The sequence below is a fragment of the Lutra lutra genome, chromosome 2, assembly GCF_902655055.1.
Source record: "Lutra lutra chromosome 2, mLutLut1.2, whole genome shotgun sequence".
Classification (NCBI taxonomy): domain Eukaryota; kingdom Metazoa; phylum Chordata; class Mammalia; order Carnivora; family Mustelidae; genus Lutra; species Lutra lutra.
This window is the reverse complement of record NC_062279.1, coordinates 199,891,351-199,913,085: the sequence shown is the minus strand read 5'-3', so window position 1 is coordinate 199,913,085 and position 21,735 is coordinate 199,891,351. Positions and strand designations below refer to the sequence as shown.

Genomic DNA, 21,735 nt, shown 5'->3' with positions numbered 1-21,735 from the left:
ACACTAAGTGCTAGACCTACTTAAAAGCCATCCTAAGAGACGCTTATTACGATGATTACTCAAAATATTTTTTTCCCACTGCTTCAGAGCCAGCAATATCCTCTTTAAAATGGCACTGGCAATGGCACACCCTCCTCTTTGAAGGGTAGAGTTCAATTCAGAAAGCAGGTAAGAATCCTTTAGAACAGCACTAGATCATAATAATGGGGTTGGGGTGTGGAAGGGACAAAAAAAAAAAAAGGTTCACAAATAAGACTGGCTTCTCACACTGTGAGCACCCACATTCTGAAACACTTCAGAACCATTTCTGTCTAAGAAGTCTAGGCTAAAAGCCTGGCAGGAGGACACCCAGTTTCCATGCATGTGAGCTCCACGGCATGACTGAAGAATGCCGTCTCATTACTTTACAGCCATGCCATACATAATCAGGGGATCCACCTCGTTCTTCTTCAGAAGGACAGAATGAAGAATAACAAGCAAGGCTGGCAGAACCAGGTCTCATTTATGCAGAGAAGAGACTCCCTTATGCCCAATAAACCGTTCTGATCGCTTACCCGTGAAGACATTGAGATTCAGAAGAGTTAAATGGTATGAACAAATCCATATTCAGTGTGGCACAACAAGTATATGGAGTATGGGTACCTACCCAACCACAACCCCACCCACATTAAGGCTAGAAAGTGTATCCACAGCAAGGCTAGAAGGTGTGCCCTCCGCTGGGATTTTCGAAGACATGCAGTGTTTCACCTTCTGCGCATTCACACGGAGGGGTTTGTTTTTTTTTTAATGTCTTTTAATTTTTCTTTCTCCTAACTTACTTTAGCATGCGTAACATGAAAGGGTAGGAGTGGAATGTTCCATGTAGCAGGACAAGCCATATTCTGGGCAGAGAGGACAGGCAAAGTGACTGCATCATTCTTTATCAAGCACGGGAAAGTACCTATTTCCCATGGCTACTGCAGGATCAAAATACAGTACAGCCTGGGTGTAAGAAAGAACATGAAGGAAGAAAGAAGAAAGGCGGGATTCAGAATTCTCTACTTGGAAAAAAAAAAAAAGAATTCTGTACTTGATTTGACATTGCTATTAATCTCTCTGAGGGCAAGCACAGGGTCTCCGGGGGCCTTCCTATTTTTCTTCCTCCTATGAGGCTTTGCACTATCCTCCCATGTGCTCTGTAAGCATGAAGGAAATCTCAAAGGAATTGAAGAAGAAATACGCAAATCACACCCTAGGTTCCACTTAATCGAAGGTCAACAGCCGTTGTTGCTCACTCAGTAAAGATAACAATGAATTTCTTCCAAAAAATGGCTTTGATTTATGGAAACCATATGACTGTTAAAAGGCAGATTATTTTTCTTTCAGTACTTGATCCTTTGGTAAGTGCTACAGTTTCCATTCTGTTGCTGACAATTTTGAAACAGAGACAGGTGATTTATTATATACACTGCACTGGAAACTTGCTTAAACTTAGAGATACTTGCAGCCTTTCTGAGAAAGGAACTATTTTCACCACGTTTTGATATGTTACTCTTGATAATACAGAAATTTTAAAAATAATCTCAGGCACTGAATAACTCCAGTTCAACTCACTAGAATTTGAAGCAATTTAGAAGGTGAACTATCAGAAACCCCTTTTCTGATTTATTATATTCAGGGTTCATGAAGATAAAAAAAGGAAAATAATATGTGGGTGTGTGTATTTTTAATTGCTGCAACTCATAGAGACACTTTTAACCCTGATTTCTCCCTGCCTCTATTATTTTTCATTTAGTTCACGAGACTGCGTGTGGCTGAGCTCTAAGGTGTGGCAGAATCAGGCAGCACAAAGTGTCCCAGCTCCATTTTGCTTAGGCTTTCATCTCCTTCCATTTCTGATCAAGAATCCTCCGCCGCTGAGGAGCAGAATGAGCAAAGAACCAGCAGTCAGGAAATCTAGAGTCTAGACTTTGTTCTGTCACCAAAGAGCTGGCGATCTTGGAATGTCACTTAAAGTTTGTCGATTCTAGTTTCTTCATGTAGGAAACATGGGGTTGATGCAGTTTAACAGGGGACTCTGAAGTCAAAAAACATCTCAAAGTGAGACTAGGCTCTACCATTTACTCAATCAATGACTTTAAGATATAACAGTTATTATACATATTAGATAATATATGTAAAATGTTTAGCATAGTCTTTAATATATAATACATTTTTTATGAACAGTAACACAAACATAAGGTATTTGTTTAGATAGAAGAGAGAAAGCTGATTTCCAACATCTGCTCAAGGTGGCTCGGCATAAACAGAACATCCTGGAGTCGGGGATATCTGAATTAAATCCCAGGTCCACCAGTCACCAACCTCTCCACATCCTAATTCTCTCTTCTGTAAATCAATTGCTATTTCACAGGAAAATTATGTGGACTAAGAAAGACAATCATACATAAAGAGCTAAGAATAGAGATACAATAAAACATGGGTTTTCTTTCCTTCTCTAATTCTCATCCCCTTCTTTTCCCAGCCTGCCTCTATTATTCCTCTTTTCATCAGAAGAGGGAAAAGATGGAGAAAGTCAAAAGGAGTGACATGAAAGGAAAAAAATGAAGACTAGTCCTCAGAAGAAATGGGGGGGACCTCTTTAAATCTTCAATATTTCCCCAAACAAATCCTAAATCAACAGAAGACTTCAGGAACAACACTACAGCCATTGAAAGTTGCTTCTTTTCATTCCTTGTGTTACTAAACACATGGAATTAGCTATAATAAGACAGAATAGTTTGTTTTACTTTACAGCCATGAAGTCAAAACCCACATCCCAAACAATTTATGAACATCTTTCTGCTTCTATCAGGATTTGAAGTTAAACCAAAGATGGTCCCTATTTTACAAAACAGCCAAGAAAATCAGCACAAGTCCATGATAGAAAAATCAAGCATAAAAGAAGTTGGACCATAAGAACAAGATTCTTAAAAACAAAACAAAACAAAATTCAACCCTAATTGGTAACACCAGCATTTTAGGTCTTGGAGCCACCAGTGATCAGGGACCCAAGGCCACCATGCCTGTCAGCACCAATGTCCAACAAGCACATTCAAAAGATGATGAAAGATTAAAAATTTTAAAAAATTATGCTGTCAACTTTGACTTTACTGCAATTCAGTATCTTCACAGAACACTAAAGAATGACCCTTCTTGTTTTATGTCCTTTTCATTAAGGAATTCATTATTTAGAATAATCATCACAACCATTTAGGGAGTGTGGACAGCAGTAACAGGAGACAAGCAGCACAACTGCCCAAGCAAACAAAACATTTTCTATGTCTTTGACAATTTTCAACCAAGTAAAACTTGGAAAATAAAATATTTTGGTGGCAGGAAATGATAAAGTATTCACTGACTTAATTGTAATATTTCAAGCTTCTCAAAAGAAACTCAACTGTTTCTAACCATAAAAAGAGACTTCAGCCCATGTTTGTGGTAATTTATACAAACTGTGTAGAATGTTGAATAATAAAATTAAATATCTCTAGTTCTGTCTTTGAATCTGAAAGTTAGCCAAAAAAAAAAAAAAAGACGCAGGGGTGCCTGGGTGGCTCAGTGGGTTAAAGCCTCTGCCTTTGACTCAGGTCATGATTCCAGGGTCCTGGGATGGAGCCCCGCATCGAGCTCTCTGCTCCGCAGGGAGCCTGCTTCCTCCTCTCTCTCTGCCTGCCTCTCTGCCTACTTCTGATCTCTGTCTGCCAAATAAATAAATAAAATCTTTAAAAAAAAAACACAAAAAAAATGATGCAGCCTAATGCCATTAAACATAGCCACTGGAAATAGGAAGGCAGACCTGAATTATCTACAGGAGTTCTGATGGCTGCTCCCCAGCGGAAAGCCAAGCCACATGATTAGAAGTAAAGTGAAGAAATAATGCAAGTCTCTAAATCAAATTTGGGTCACATGACAATTAGCCAGGAAGCTTTTTTTTTTTTTTTTTAAAGAAAAAAAACCCAAATACTGATTCTTTACCTCTACCTTGAACAATTAAGTCAAGATCTCTGTAGATCTGGCCTGGGGAATCAGAATTTTTTTTTTTAAAGTTCCCCAGGTGATTCTCATATGGCTCAAATTTGAGGTGCACCCATTCAAAAAATCTCCCTTCCTCTTTCCAAATCAGAACCACCTGCTAGCATTTGTTAAGGTCCAGTTACACAGACCATTCATCTACACTGGGGAAGAAGACTGGAGAGCCAGCCTTCATTGTTTATTTCACCTGTGTAGCTATAGCCTATAAATCAGTGATCTCTGTCCTGACAGATCACAGCTGTCAAACCCTTAATTGTCATCTATTCTGCCTAAAAGTGCTTTGTCGTCATAAACAGGATTTCTCTTTACACGGCCCAGCAAGAACTGAAGAAAGAGGTAAGACTGAAAGACAAATTAGCTCCCTGCTTAAAGAAAAGTATGAGCCAAAACCTTCACCAAAGAGCCACAACTCCAAGTCTGATAGAATGGATGGGCAAGATGGGGAGGCTCTATGATATTTTTTTGTTTGAAGAGCTATGATTATGTGCCTGGATCATCTGAAGTGCCCAAATATCAAATGCTAGGATAACCTTACACAAAAAATCAATTCCAGATGGATAAAAATTTAAATGAAAACATAGAAGTACTAAGATATGTGGGTAAATATTTTTCTAATCTTGGACCAGGAAAGCCTCTCTAAGTATATAATGAAAATAAAAAGCTATAAAAGATTAAAGAATTTGACTACACAAAAATTAATATCTGTATAGTGAAAGAAATCATAAATAAGTGAAAAGACACAGGATATATCTGGGAAAAATATACTTGTCATATTTCTGATAAGAAAAGAGAAAATATATTATTATACAGAGTTCTTATGAGTCAATGAGGAAAAAAACCAAATGCCTAAAAGGACAATATTCAAAGGACACAAATACAAACAAGTATATTAACAATTGACAAACAAGTCAAGAAAAATGCAGAAGGATATTCACCCTCACTAAAAGTCAAAGAAATTTGAAATGACTATGAATGAGGTATCATTCTCAACCCACTGAATGGCAAAAACGAGAAGAGGGGACAAAATCTTGTTTTTGCAAGAGTGCATATAAGTGGGCACTCTTGTCCATTATTGGTAGAAGTATAAACCGGTATAACCTTCTGTGAGTATAACTTAAAACAAATATAAAAAAATAAAATAAGCTTATCCTGCAAACATTCTGCTAGAGATTTTACTCTAAGGAGAAAATTACAAAGAATGAAAACACAGTTAAACACCAAAGTTTGCTTATAAATGAGAAAATCTGGGAAAACTGAAAATGTACTAATAGGGGATTTATTAGGTAAATTATGGGACATGCATCATCATGTGTATAAAGAGCTGCAGTCTTAAAGATAATGCTCAAGGGGCGCCTGGGTGGCTCAGTGGGTTGGGCCGCTGCCTTCGGCTCGGGTCATGATCTCAGGGTCCTGGGATCGAGTCCCACATCGGGCTCTCTGCTCAGCAAGAAGCCTGCTTCCCTCTCTCTCTCTCTCTGCCTTCCCCTCCGTCTACTTGTGATCTCTCTCTGTCAAATGAATAAATAAAATCTTTAAAAAAAAAAAAAGATAATGCTTAAGATGCACACTAAAGTGGAAGAACTTCCATGAAAAACTAGTCACGTTATGAAACAGCAGGTATATGATCTCATTTATATACACTCTTTCTTACACATCAATCTACCTGTTTACACATGCATCGCAAGATACACAAAAGATGTTCACGAAAATGTTAATAATGGTTATTTCTGAGTGATGAGTTTAAGGGCAAGACTACTTTTTATTGTAGTTTTTCTGCATTGTTTGAATTTTTTACAACACAATTGTATCTTATTAAAAATAAAGGTATTTCAAAATAATTTCAAGACAAACACGAGGTAGTTTTAGAAGGTCACAACATTTGGGATCACCACCCTACCCAAATCACTATCCTCTTCTAATCACCAAGAAAACAGAGTTGACAAAGGTCTTTCAGTTGAAAAGCCAACCAAATATGTTCTGGTAAGTGAAAAATTTGGTTACATCTGACTTAACCTTAATCAAACAGGCTTAATTCAGAACTTGTACATGAAGTGAAGTAAATTCTTTAGCTAAGTTCCTTCCTAGGAGAAGGAATAGCCAGCATACACATTGGAGGCAAGAAAGCAATGGGAGCCCCTTACTTTGTCACTAATACACATTTATATTTTTTAAAGACTGTACTTATTTATTGGAGAGGGAGAGAGAGCACAAGCAGAGGGAGTGGCAGGCATAGGGAGAGGGAGGGACAGACTACCTGCTGAGCAAGGAGCCTGATGTGGGGCCCATCCCAGGGCCATGGGATCATGACCTGAACCAAAGGCATATGCCTAACCAACTGAGCCACCCAGGCACTCCAATACACACTTGTTTTGACTACCCAAACAACTCACCTATATCATTCCAATAGACTATCTCTCCCTAACTTTTTAAAAACTCTCCTATGTTTCTGAAAGACTATTTCAGGCAGATTAACATATCACCTTCCATTTCCACCTCAAGAAAGAAATGCATTTTGGTGCCCAAGTGCAACATTTAGGGAAGCTGAAATTCCTATACTTTCCTCACTATAATGAAGCAATTGCTGTTATAAAGTACACATGATAAACTTCATAAAGAAGTGTCTATCTTACAGAAGAATATCTATATGAAGAAGAAATGATACATTTCCAACCTCAGCAGATTGATTAAATATTCTCAGCACAGCAGTATGTTAAAATAAAGCTTTAAATTTGGAGATGCCAGCTATAAATGTTCCTTATTATGAGACAAATTTCCTTAAAATGTGCTCTGTTAGGCTCCATAAATATCACAAAATTCACAGAATTCTAAAAATCTTACTATATCCTTTTGCTAAAAGGTTTGTGAAAATAGGATTATATTTACTCTGGGGAAAGAAATTAAAATTACTTTCTTCACTCTAGACTATACTCAGTCATTCACAATCAACAATGTGGATTTGAGCTAAAAGATTTTTTTTCTGTGTTCCATAAAGCTAAAAACAACTTTAAAAAACACAAAGACTTGCCACAGAGTATCAAAAAGTGTTCGCTGTATGGGTAACTTGCCCATAGACTAAGCTATCCATAAATATTTGTTAAATCAATGTTTAACAATTTAATCACACGTATCTCAATGAACAGAACAGTAAGCCCGCTTGGCAACCAAGAATATCAATGCAGTGCCGTGAGTTGGATGCATGGTCACAGAGCTGAGTTCTGGAAAGGACACGCTTCTAGGATGGTGAGGCTGAAAACCCTTTGTTTACTTCAGAGCACTGCAAGGGGACCAGAGCATTATTACAGTGGGATGGACTGAGAAGGATAATAAGAGCATGGCATGTTTCCTGGACCTCAGAAACCACATGCTCTAGTCCTTTGTTGTTGAACCACAGGAACAGGAAATAGGCACAAGCCAGGGCTGGATCCTAGATAAATCTAAAGGCCAACTCTTGGCCAAGTGGTTCAGTCAACCCAGAGGCCCAAGCTTAACTTTACTGTCTATACCTAAGGAATCGATGAACACACCCTCTGAAAGCCTTAGAGTCCTCTCAGAGCAGCCTGATGGGTCCAATGAGTGTGCCAAGTTGGGATATTTGTAGTCATCTAGGAGGCCATTATCAATTGATTATAATGGAAGCCCCTGTAGCTTCGACAGTTCCATTTCAACTTGGGTCCATGGGAAATGATCCATATGGCTCCCAAGATCTGCTTCTAATGATGTGAAAATAGACACACAAGTGTGTATGTGGGAATACTAAACATACATCTATTTTATTACTATTAATATTCATTATAGTTAATATTACATATATAGATTTCAGCTCTGAAAGAAATGCTTTAATGTAAATTTCTGTCTTCGAGCAGGCAAGACCTCCTGCACAGAAGCTGGCAGAGGAGCTTAAACAACAACAGTGCAGTGACTCATCTGTGTTTTCACAACATGTTTGCACCAGCACCCATGTCTATTTGTAGCCTGACAATAAAGGCCCTATTTGTGAACCATCTCTGAGCTGTCTGCCTTTAAAAGCAAGGACACTATTCTCGGTTGACTCATTTGAGCTACTTGGGCTTTTCAGAATAACCGCTGCCACATTATAAAGGCCTGTGATATAACTGAAGATTACTTCAGGCTATGCCAATGTTCTGCTTAGTCTTGATCTAGTGTTTCGAAAAGCAAATAGACCAAGGGGACTTTATCCCCTAAATAAGCCTACTACATTCCACTACTGGTACCTCTTGGGGACACAGAAAAAGAATGCCTTATCAACACCCTAGACTGTAAACACCATCAGAATAGGGATTCTTATCTATTTTGATCACTTATCTGTATCCCCAGCACTTAAAAGAGTGTCTGTCACACAGTAGAGACTCAATAAATATTTGCAAAGGAATAAATCAGCCTCTGCCATGCACCTGGGAAATGATCTGAGACTTAGCACCAAATCCATACAATATTTTGTTGTCCTGATGCCACGTCAAGATTTCTCCTGCTAGAGCATCAGAATTTCTGTATACTCAAGGGCATGCTCTTTCAGTACTGAGATGCTTTCCAACACATTAAGTCACCTTACTCTCTAGTCCCTAAAATAGATAAAACCAACAAAAATCTCAATCTGAGTCATCTACCACTGCAAGCAAATCTAGAACAATGACTACAGGTAAAACGTTTCCTATTAAAATACTGGGATATGTAAAATCACTGTAAAATGACTGAGTTGGGGAGGGAAAGTGTGGCACCCTAGCTAGTCAGCTCCAGTTATACAGATCATTTTAGATCTATAAATCCAGGGCTTGGCTCTATACACCTTCATTAATAGCACTAGTTTCCCCAAAAGAAAGAGATTATAGACTATTCAGTTCAACAAATATATATTAACAATCATTAATGTCTTATCCTTCTTTTTCAGTGTTTCTGCCACCCACCGTGACTTCTACAAGTCAAAATTCGTAGTACTTGCCCAATACGTTCTTCAAAAAAAAAGACAGGAACTGAGAGAAAAATAGACACTTCAATATTTCCAAAGACCTAAAACACTGAGTTCACAGTTTCAGTGAAATTATCAATAGGGGTTACAAAATCTATCAATAAAATAAGCAGAATATGTCTGGCAAATATCCTCCTAGGTTAGAAGCTGATTCACTGAATTAATTTATATATAGGAATATGAAACATACATGTATTTTATTATAATTAATATTCATTATAATATTACATATATAGGAGTGACTCCTAGGAGTGACACCCAGCAAATGGTCCTTTTAGCAGACAACCTAGCATTCTGATGCGCTGAAAGCATTTATGTTTCTCCTAAAGGCTGCCGAACTCAGAAAACTGCTTACTCTACCAGCAAGGCCCGTCCCATGACATTCCTCACCGAGGAGATACCCACAATAACTGCATATATTATACAACAGAATCCTTTACTTTCTTCCAAACTTGCACATATGGAAATTAATTCACCTCGGAGAGATCAACAATAGACTTTAACAGATTTCTTCCTCATCTCAGATGCGGCGTTTTAAAGCTACGTCTTATGAAGCTGGAAAGGGGTTCGACTCAGTTTAAAAAGCCAATACATTAACATATAGGAAGTGTTGTAATTTCTCCATCTCTATGAAAAGAACATTCACAGAAAGCTGCATGTTGAAAAATTATCTGCACAAGAAAGTCTCCATCAATTCTGAAAGACAGAAAGAACTTAGCTTGCCACTCTCTCAAAATCACAGCTTTCTTTCATTTTCCTAACGTGGCTGCCTGTCTTACATTCTTCGTGCTGGCCTCATGGTGCTTCCCCAGTCTCTCTTCTCCACTTGTTTTCTTGAATAATCTGATTTAGTTATCATTATGCTATCACTTGGAGGAAGAAAACTGCACAATTCGGATATAGAGCAGACTTAAAAAATACTATCACTGACATCACTGTTACAGTTTAATTTACTCATTCTTATCTTATGAATAAGGGGGAAAACACCCCATCAGTATATTTCATCTTTTTGTCCTACCACATTTGGTTTCTATTCCCCACACGGCAGGTCTCTCCTGGGGACATAACACATAAGCGTTTCCTGGCCAGTGCAATGTTATTTTTTTAAATGTTATTTAGCTCCAAATATTTAAAAATCACTAGATTTCACATAAGAAGATTTGAGTTTTCAGCCTCTTTTTGAAAATCAGAAAGTGAAATCATACTGAGCACATATTCACATGAAAACAAGCAAAGCTGAGAGGCCACTGGCCCCTTCCAACAGGGCATGAGCTCTCAAGGGTCACCACATTCCCAGTTATGAGAAAGCCAAGCTAGCCACGGGGAAAAGTCATGGTCAGAGTCCTTAGTCCCCAGCTTTTCCAGACATCCCAATCTCGGCACCAGACCTGTGACTAAGAAGCCTTTGGGTGACTCTAACCCCAGCTGCCACCACACTACAAATGTGTGAGGCCAAAGAGGGAGCCACCCCAGATGCGTCCACCAACCAACCCCGGAAACATGAGAGAAGCATAAAGTGGCTGTTTCAAGCCTCTAGGTTTTGGGTCGATGTGCTATGTGATAGCAGATAAGGGTTAAGAGACAAAAACGCTCTTCACTGACTAAATACAATGGTTTAAAGTGACTTCCCCCTTGTCACTTGGGCCAACATAGATGTCCTATGTCCTCTCCATCATGTTTTTGTGTTTCGGCAGAAATCTAAAGCATGAAGATGCACAGAAAAGAAAACAAAGGCAGAAGAAAAGCAATCTTTTGGAATCAGCTGTATTTTTTTTTTCTTTAATAAGCTGGCTGGCAACACTGACGAATGTCACATAGGTTAATCAATAATAAGCTCGAGTAGAAGGACCGGGTTTGGAAAGGGCTTGAATCTGCTTCTTTTCATAAGAATATCAGCTTCAGGAGCACCTGGGTGGTTCAGTCAGTGAAGTGACTGACTCTTGGTTTAGGCTCAGGTCATGATCTCATGGGTCCTGGGGCTCCACGCTGGACAGGGAATCCGCTTGAAAACTCTCTGCCCCTCCCCCACACATGCTTGCTCAAATATTCAAGCCCTCTCCTCTCTCTCTCAAATAAACCTTAGAAAAACAAAATACCAGCTTCACTCACTACTCCGTATTCAGCACCTAGCACAGCGCTTATTTTTTTCTTAGCTTTGTACGTACTTTTCTGATTCATAGAGGGCATCCAATATATCTTTTCTACCACAAAAACTTTAGCTGTTACTGACATAAAAGGAAGGCAAATGGCACCCGCAGAGTAACCAACAAACTGTGCTTTGTACAAATTAAGTTAAACCAGGGTCTTCACAGCTTAATGGCGGGCAGATTCAAGAACAGGAGAAAGGACTCCTAACTTCCATTCCTTAAAGCTGAGCTCTACTGATAGATATGCAAATTAGACCTCAAGCAAATCACTCAATTTTTTGATGACTGTTTGCTCATGTGTAAAATGAAGCTAATCACACATTCCCAGAAAGAGTGTGTTCATCAAGTTCAACAGAATATGGTCTGTGCACTCAAGGTAGCAGGAGATCTAAACCTGGTGCCCTGCACAAAATTAAAGCAGCTGAGATGCTTTTGCCCAAACAGAATTGTATATCCTCATTTCCTTTCCTTCTTCTCCCCACTTGTGACTCAAGCCAGATTTCATCGAGCTATTTTTGTAATTACTAAAATGCTGGAAATATAGCAGCAGGCCAGAAGCAAAGTAAAATGCAGCATCCAGCAAAAGAAAGAAAATCACGCTGAGTAACTGAAAGGCCATCTGCTTCTCGCTGAGCTGGAGGGGTGAGGAAGGCAATCTGGGCTGTACTATTTGTGTCTTCCCCCAAACCAAACCCACCTGCATGTTGTCAGTGGCATCCCCAAGCAGTCCTCCAAAAGTGATAGCATTAGTTACAGTTGCCAGATAAATGAAGAGAATTGCTGAAAGCGCCTGAATATTTAAAGCATCATAAAAATCACTGGCGAAAAATGGTGCTTTCCTCTTTATGTCCTTAATTAGTCCACCACAGAACCTGGGCAGGGAGAAAGCAAACATGTGACAATGTAAAACAAATTGCCATCAAATTAACCCAGAGATAACTTATGAAGCCACAAAGAATTTGTATTCAAAGTGTTTGAATCAACAAGCTCTACTTAACCACTTCAGGGAAAACCAGAAAACTGTAGAATACATTTTCTTCTATCTGCCTCTGTTGTGGTCACTAAATTGGGTGTCACATTCCCTAAAAAACAGACAGTTGGTCTTTAGACGAGAGTGAATTGTGTAGATAAATTAAAATTTCTCACTGTTTGAAGAGAAACATCCAAACGTGTGAGCACAGCATGTAAGGCCCTTTATAATCTTGCCATAGTTTCCTTTCCGGCCCCATTCATCATTCCACAAGTGTTTACTGAGCACCTCTGATATGCCCAGCCCGACTCCGGGTGCTGGAGACGCACCAGGGAATGACACAACACAAACACCTGCCCTCAGGGATTTTGATTTCTAGATGGCGGACAGACAACAGAAGTCAAATTCATGGTGCTAAAAATCAAGGTAAAAATTAAGTGGGGAAGACGGTTATGAAGTGCTAGAGAAGCAATGGCTGAAATATTAGAGTGGCCAGAACGGACCTCCAAGTGGGGGACTTTGGGATAAGGTCCCAGAGGAATGAAGGGAGGAAGCCAGGCCAGTATAAGGAGGAAGAGCATTCCACATGATACATGAATAGGTCAGCTGCCCTATTTGGGCATCAGTCCACCTATCCTCCCAACCAAACCTCAAATCTCAGCTTTCCCCATGACCTGCCTGCTGTCTAGGAGGCCCACCCTCCTAATTCAGCAGCTCTCTGAAGTCCTGACCCTCCACTTAGAGTTCAGATTTCCACCACAGGCTATCATACTTTATCAGGACTATTGGCGGGGGGGAGGGTAGGCGGAGGGGCTTTTGGCCCTCACTGCCCTTGGTGGTCTACTTCTGTTTTCTTGGTAGGCACAGGGCTGAGCATGGTACCGGGCATGCTGCACACACTCAGTGCATTTAGGAAGAAGGGAAATATACAAGCCTGGAATTCCATTATTTATTTATTAAATGAAGGAGTTGAATTTTTAAAGACATGATATAATTCTATATGTTGCATGCCAATAAGCTCATTTCATAAAATTATTTTTAAACTGTCAAAGAAAACATATATAAGGTATTAATCCTATCATAATTACTATTATTTATCATTATCAAAACTGACCTTCCTAGTGACCTACACTTTGTAAAAAGCAGTCATAAATTTAACAGCACATAAAGCAAGGAATTCAGAAATCCATATTTCCTCTATTAAAATGTTTCATATCTTGAAATAAACAAATAGAGAAAGAAATTGAATCCTAGAACTCATACCTATAGAAAATGAAAAGGATATTCATACTAAAAATAGTTTGTGAAGAACTATTCAGGAAAAAAATAGGGGGAGAGAAGGTTTTGTGTTCTCTATTCTTTAAGAAAAAAAGGAAGGGAAATAATGTCCCCTCAATTTCAGAGAGAAACCCAAGCAGTCATCAGAGGAATAAAATCATTTTATTTGGATTCAACTGCATATTAAAAAGGCATACTTTTGTGTTTCAAAAAAACCCTTGATGTCCTTAAAAAGTTCTATCTTCATAAAACGAGTACCCTACTTAAAATTTTACTTAATCCAAAAGAAAATGGAAAATCTAACAGGGCAAAGAAAAGGAAGATGTATCATAAAAGGAGATTTACAAAAGCAATTGGAAAACATGAATCCCCAACTGCAGGCTAGGAAGACCATGATCTGTGGGTGCCTCATGTCTATAACACGTTCCCCATTAGTAAGTAAATGTACAGGGAAGAGATGGAATCCCAAAAGCCAAATGAGGAAGACAGGCCCATGGCTGTCTTGTGGCCGCTCACTCACACCCACCTGTAGGCCCGCTGACTTTCTAACACCGCCTCTCTCACTTCATGGCCTGGATGCCAACCCACCACATACCACAGGCTCTTTGCTGTCTCCTCTCCCCACCCCCAGTCTGCTGGGTCTGTCTCCACACCACCTTCAGGACTTTCCTCATAGGCTGCACTTCTCTGCAAAGCCTTCTCTGACCACCCTATTTAAATTGGAATACCTTTCTCCCATCACTAAACTCCCTACTTCTGCTTTAGTTTTCCCCCAGAAAACCATCACCAGGTATTTTCACCTGCTTAGTGTCTGTCTCCCACTCCGACAAAGGAAGACCCAAAAGGACATGGGGTTTTTGTTTAATTCAATGTTGTGTCCCTAGCGCCTGTGACTAATCAATATAAAGGTCTATTGGCCAGTGATTCAAATGCCAATAGGAAGATGAAGGGAAATTAAGATCTCAAGAGAGCCTCATCATGAATGTCAAAAGAATCCATCAGTTACCGTCCAGTTCGCTGCAATTCTTCACAATCTGCGTGTCCCCCTCCTCCTCCTCCGTGGCCTCCATCATGAGGTGTGTCCCCATTCATCTGAACATTCTCTCCACCTGAGTACATATTCTTTCTAAGCAAGACAATAGAAATCAAGAGAATTATGAGTTTATTTTATTCATCTGCTTCTTAGCTGTGTCATGCACTAGACTGATGAAGAGATTGGGAGAAAGGTCATTATATCCTTCTGCCACCCTGGCAGGCAATTCTTAAAGTGTTATATTTAGACGGAAGACAAATGACTGATGAATAAAAAGCTGAATGAGTTGTATATTATACAAGAGGAGAAACTGTCTCACCTAGAAAATAACAGATTTCCAGAAAATGACTTCTCCAAAATTATCTCACCCAATTTCTTGACCTCTTAAGTCTATAGGGACTCATCTTGCGGAAACCGATCTTTCTACACATAGAGGAAGTCCCCAACACATTCTCTCCAAAAATCTCTGCGGTGTATTCCAATATCATAATCTGAGATCTCTAGCTAGCAATCACCGAATAAAATGACAACATACACCATTCATTTTACAGCGTCAACGAAATGCCAAGCTAAAACACCTATGCGATTCCTTTAAGAGAATACATCAAGTTAAATGGGAACCTGAAAACACAGTATTAGGACTGTGTCCTAATGTCACCTGACCCCATTTCTTTTTCTGCACACAGCCTCCTCCCCAAGGATTGAAAACTCCCAATTGCCTGATAATTTACCTTTTGTCAGATGATGGAAGACTCTTGGGAGGCTCTATCCTGATTGCTGGATCCCATTCTCCAGGGGGAAGGACAATGACTTCATCTAGGAACTCGTCGATGCCAGCAATCAGGTCCTGCCTGTCTTTCGCTTTATAAGCAATGTCATGGAACACCTAAAGGATAAGAGATGTGCTGATTGACAAGAGAGCCCTCTATGTGCCTCACAGCATGGTGAGCCTAAAAAAGACAATCTATAATCCATTTTGATATCTAATATATATTCAGTATAATCATATTCTCATACTTCCTATCAGCTTGTCCCAAACTATTTTGCTATTCTGATTGTGAACCCAAAGAATATAAGTAGAGGCAGGAGAAAACAGCTGTGTTTCTTTTATATGTTTCTTATTTTTATCAATACTGCAACACAATGTTGCCTTTCATCTCCCACCGGTAGGCACCATTACTGCTATAGCTGCTGTGGAAGCCAGATGAAAATGGTTTGGAGAAATACACAAAAGAGTCATTCTCTGAAATCAAAATGACTGGGACAAACCATTGCTGGTAATTCAAAAAGGAAAAGTTCAAGCTGAGTGTTAAGATCGGGTTAAGACCCAAACATTGCAACTCTCAAACACACAAATAATGTCAGCTATTAAAGGAAGAAAAATCCAAGTTATACCGGTAACACATAAAGCAAAGGGCTTTAAGCAGGTGATCGTCTGTCTAACTTTTTAGCGAGGCAATAACTAAACCATCCAAGGCAGCAAATGCATCGTGTCTTTTATATAGAGAGCCAAAGAAGGAGCTTCCAGACGCACATAATCCTCTTCGCCAACCATCCCATTCTTCCAACCTAGCTGATGATCTGAAAAGTCCTTTACACTTTTTCATACCTCATAAGTCAAATTCTTTAGTCTTCAGGAGAAAAGCTGGCTCCTGCTTAACATCCTTGCCTATGCCTAAAGACTGCTACTAAATCTCTTCTCTTCGACAAGAATTTTTAAAAGCTGTCAAACAAATAACATGTCACAGTCTGGGGGTTATGAGGTTGAGGGCAGGGCCGTCCACGGTGCCAGCACCTCGTCCGCCGCAGGCACAGCAACTGCAGAGGCTGGAAAGTCAGAGGGTCACTCTTCCAGCCGCCCCTGAAGATAAGGACTGACAGTTCTGACCAATGAGATAGAAGGAAAAAGCTGTCTGGAAACCTTTAGGATACCTGTTAAAAGAGACAGCTCCTGCTAGCATTCCCGCCCCCTTTTTCCTGCCTTGAATACAGAAGAGATGGCTGGGGCTGATGGCAGTAGCCATCTTAAGATGCCAAAGCAAGAGCCTTGGCTCTTGATTTATCATAAAGCGGTGACGTTAAACCAACTCTGGCCACTGCCTACCTCCAAATTTCCTGACGTGTGTGAAAAACAAAAACAAACAAAGAAAAACCCGAATAGTTTAAGCCACTATAAATCAGATTTTTTTTTTCTGTCACTTAGAGCCTAAAGCATTTCTCGTTGCTACATCTTAGGCGGAAGGATTTTTTTTAAGAAAATATAAACATACAGAAATCAATAAAAGAACCCCCTGAGAGGCTTAGTTGCCTCAAGGGGGAAAACCAGCATAGCTATACATCAATGTTCTTGGTCTCACATTAAGCAACCATGTGAGTAATCACCAAGCTGAACTACCATAACTAAATGCCCTATTCTCCACTCAACACACAGAGAAGCTAACAATCTAATAAAGCACAAGTAAAACATCTGGGAAGATAGTAAGCTAAAAAGACACAGAGGCAGAAATCAATGATCCCATATCCTAATTGTATTTCTCCTACTGAGACTAAGGTTTAGGGTTTCATTGTGTCTAAAATGTGTGTAACAACATTCAAGCTGTAATGAGAGTAAGGCTGTAATTCCACAGTACTAGATACTCTGCAGTAACAGTTGCTACGGCATTTTAGTGTGTGTATAATTCCTTCCCACAAGATAAGAAGACCATAAAAATAGGTACTTTCTGATACCTAAGAAAAAAATGCATGATCCATTTCATTATGCATTACTTTATAGAACCCATTATTTCTGATGTGATATATGGACACCTGAACTCCCAGAATGAATATGTTAAACATTTTAAGAGATAAAGCTTAAATTAATACAGTAATGTGAACTTTTTAAAGAATATTTCACATACATCAGTTTGAAGAATTACAATGCTTAGAAAAAGAAAAGAAACTATATCTTGTTCCAGCATATTTTTTTTTTGTTTTTGAAAACTGTATAGAGATCAGCTATCTGCCATGAATGACTGTGCCTCATGTCATAGAGAAGACTGGTAGCCACATAATTCTAACTGAATACATTGTGACAGCCAATTCACAGTACAAAAACTATACAAGTGGGACATTCACGGATCACCATGTTCTGGACCGCCTACCTCATCAGACATCAAGGTGGCAATGGCTCTGCCAATCTCATGGTAGGACTTGGCTTTTCCCTTAGGACCTAAGAGAATGAACAAGAACCTAATGGAAGGGAAAGAAGCAAAAGCTATAAAACACATTTCATCAAAGTTAATATACATAAAACTGAGACATGTTTATCTTGGTTGATAAGAAACACGGGTCTAGAATTCATCTTTAAAACAAAGGCAATATTCTCGGTAATGCGACAGATGCTCTTTCAACAAACCGTTGTTTCTCTGGAGGCAAGGGAGAACTTCACATGGAAACCTTGAGATTTCCATTGAGTTACTGAGTTACTGAGTTACACTAGTTACTGAGCCAGAGAACTGCACTTTGGGAGTCATTCAATCTCCTTTTTTTAAACTTTCTTCCCTCTCCATTCCTACTGACTTTCAAAATTTTGAAGAAAACCCATTAAGCACAATAACCAGAAAGACTTAGGACATCTTCGGATTTCTCTGACTTTTCCTTACTCAATACGAACAATGACAAATGACCCTCTCCATACTTTTACGAAATATTTCTGCTCAGAAGTGACTGGAAGTCAGCAAAACCCAAATCCTCTATAAGTAAGCCACATGCTGACAGCCAAAGTAAAGAAAAAGAAATATGAGAGAAATATTCAAAATAAAGCATCATTCTCAGACAGTTAAAATTCTTTTCTAGGGGCGCCTGGGTGGCTCAGTGGGTTAAGCCTCTGCCTTCGGCTCAGGTCATGATCTCAGGGTCCTGGGATTGAGCCCCACATTGGGGGTCTCTGCTCAGCAGGGAGCCTGCTTCCCCCTCTCTCTGCCTGCCGCTCTGCCTACCTGTGATCTCTCTCTCTCTCTCTCTGTCAAATAAATAAATAAAATCTTAAAAAAAAAATTCTTTTCTGGGTGCCCTCATTTTCTTTTCCAAACTTGTTTTCTTGATAATGCACACTCACTGCTCTATGGTAAGTAGGTCCTGAAATTTGCAATAATGAGTTTATCCCCACTTAGGTTGTGTCTTGACTAGGGAGGGAGAAACCCAGTAAGTAAGTGACTAAGAAAAAAATAAATAAAAGGCAACATGGATACATCTCTGCCTTGCTTATGATCATGGCTCACCTAATATGTAGACAATAAGGGCAATAAAAATGATCGTATCACGTTTGCTCAGCTTTTTAAAGCTTGCAAAGCATTCCACATTGATCACCTCATTTAAACTCCATATACCCTTTTGCAATAAGGATGTCCTCTTATTCCCATTTAATGGTGAGGATCCTGAGGCTCGAGGAGGTTGGGGGATGAGCCAAGATTGTGCCTAGTAAATGGGAGAGAGCAGACAGGCCTTCTCACCTCCAGTTCTTCCTAGCATACAATTCTGCCTGGTATTACCTGCCCAACCTACGACTTCCACGGGTCACCCTGGTGAAAGATGTTGTGGATACTTAGTTGGGAACAAGAAATCTTAGGTAAAATTTTATGGGACCATGGACAGTGGGGGAATTGCTTAATAAAATTTTATTTTTTACTTATTTATTGATATACCTTACTTCATTTTTTAAAGATTTATTTATTTATTTGACAGACAGAGATCACAAGTAGGCAGAGGCTGGCAGAGAGAGAGGAAGAAGCAGGCTCCCCGCTGATCAGGGACCCCCCGATGTGGGGCTCAATCCCAGGACCCTGGGATCATGACCTGAGCTAAAGGCAGATGCCTAACCAACTGAGCCACCCAGGAACCCCTATATGCTCCACTTTAAATAAAAATGGGTTGAACAGCAAGTATTCTTCAAAGTGTTAGGGTTTGTTCCCAAAAGCCCTTGAATAAATAATTTCTTCTTTTCATTATAAAATTCAATCCAAAAGGGAAAGGGGAAAAGAATAGAAATTAAGAATATAAGAATGTATCTCAAAGATTCAATGTTTTGATTTTATACCGAAATAACCATAAAACCGTTCAATACTTATTTGCTTAGAAACCAGTTCCGGCATGAGGCGGCACATTCACTTTCAAGTGTTATCACAATAGATGAAAAAGCAAAAGCAATCGGCAGGCACAAAGTATGCTCAAGTATGAAGGAAGTCATTATTAAAATTGGATTTTTAGTTCTTCTAATTCTGAAGTTCAGTTGATACTAGAACCTTTCTTTGTTCAAAGCTGGACCTAAATTGTATACCACTATGTATAGTATTACAGAGTGCTTCCTTATGACAGTAAAATGTACTTTACTAAGGGACAGATCACTGATTTGAGTGCAACACATGCAAAAAATATTGAACCACTAAAGCAAAATATAAATCCAGTTACAGATTTATATCAGTACTCATCACATTCCCCAGTCCTCCTTGCCTGTCTAGCAATGGCTAGCTGTCAGGGCGGTAAGAACATAGTTTTAGGCAAAGGGGACTGATGACTGAAGCAGGGTAGCCAGAGAAAATATCAAACACCTGGATCCTTTACCTGACACATTTTTAAATAAAGGGTTCCTTTACCCACCATCTTTTGCTATTTTAATGTGTCTAAACATTAGTGTTTCAGTAAGACACAATATCTAAAATCTTTCCAGAACCACTCCATACCTCTTCCTACCTTGCCCTACATCTCCATCACCATGATAGTTTACAAATACACATCATGGAAATAAATACACATGTATCAACTGACATGTGAATTAATTATCAGGTTGGCTATATGGCAACAAAGCCAAAAATATTATTTTGTTAGAAAGTGAGACAAATACGCTCAGTTATTGGTAGTCCTCAATAAACTCTGGCAGATGATGGGTAACTATTCCAAGAGCTGGGAGAGTAATGGAGCCTCTAATTTAAGCCCTATGAGATGAGGGCATATGTTTTCTGCAAATATTTACTCTGGTCTCTGCTAACAGGTACCAAAGAACGAATGGAAGTAGTAGACCAATAGTGACTAAAATATATATTATAGGAATAAGCCCAATATATGAGAATTATATTATTTCAGTAACTTAAATATAAAGGTACAATTTCTCTTTCCTGGATAATGTAATTTTTCCTTTAAAAACCCAGATATAGGGACGCCTGGGTGGCTCAGTTGGTTGGACGACTGCCTTCAGCTCAGGTCATGATCCTGGGAGTCCCGGGATCGAGTCCCGCATCGGGCTCCCAGCTCCATGGGGAGTCTGCTTCTCTCTCTGACCTTCTCCTCGCTCATGCTCTCTCTCACTGTCTCTCTCTCAAATAAATAAATAAAATCTTTAAAAAAAAAACCCAGATATATATTATATGTAATATATAAATATTTATTAATACATGTATTTATTTATTTATTCTTTAATGGAGAATCAATTCTGCCCAACAGAAACAAAACGTTACATATCAGTGAAAATTTTCCATTACTCCAGTCAGGGACCATTCAATAAATTCAAACTTTTAAAATGATAGAGAGAAGAAATCTAGCCATCTGTAGATAGCAGGAAACATCACCTCAGGTCAAGAATTTCTTCTGTAGGAACAGAAACCCTTAAGAACCCCCTAATTTGGACTGCATTGTTGAAATGGTGATGAGAGGTCTGGAAAACTAGCAACACAGAACAATTCATCAAGTTGAAGTTCCCTCTGCCTGAAACATGTTCTTTTCCCTTTAACCCTCAAAGAAGCAAAAGCTGTTACAACTTTTATGATAGAAGTACATCTTGCCAAACTCAGCTTTTATAACATACTGAAAACTCCTTTCATGACCCAAGCTGGTTTTTGTCAATGGACAGATGTTATTTTTAACCAGAAGCTTTTTTCTTGATTAACAAATTAGAGTAAACATCACATTTGTGTGGCTGGAAGGGCACAGCCATGTTGACAGCTGGGGAAAATAAATTAATTTATGTTACTGAGTTCTTTTTATCCACTCATAACCAGAAATAAAGTCATAGTTAGAATTTTTGATAGTGCTAGTTGTCTCAAGAATCTGCATGAGGCTCCTCTACTCTTGTGAGCTTTTCCACAGACCTAATTATGCCTGAGGAGGGTGCCTCTAGCATTCTCCACAACAAAAATAAGTACCAGATGATCTCTGTCCGGAACCAATGGACTATACTCACATTCACAAAATAATTATAGGCAGAAACAGGGCATAATATCAGAAAAAGAGCCAGCCATCC

The 21,735-nt window shown here is 39.2% G+C and overlaps 1 protein-coding gene across 4 annotated transcripts in view; it reads right to left on the bottom strand.

Annotated features, from left to right (window-relative positions):
* SLC4A4 (solute carrier family 4 member 4) overlaps window positions 1-21,735 on the bottom strand; it is a 355,406-nt gene that overhangs the window by 93,328 nt on the left and 240,343 nt on the right. For all 4 annotated transcript variants that reach the window (XM_047719486.1, XM_047719487.1, XM_047719484.1 and 1 more), the window contains exons 9-12: window positions 17,606-17,693; window positions 15,197-15,351; window positions 14,439-14,558; window positions 11,882-12,056 (exon numbers count right to left, since the gene is read on the bottom strand). In XM_047719486.1, the coding sequence (XP_047575442.1) occupies window positions 11,882-12,056; window positions 14,439-14,558; window positions 15,197-15,351; window positions 17,606-17,693 (538 nt within the window). The remainder of the gene's footprint in view (window positions 1-11,881; window positions 12,057-14,438; window positions 14,559-15,196; window positions 15,352-17,605; window positions 17,694-21,735) is intronic.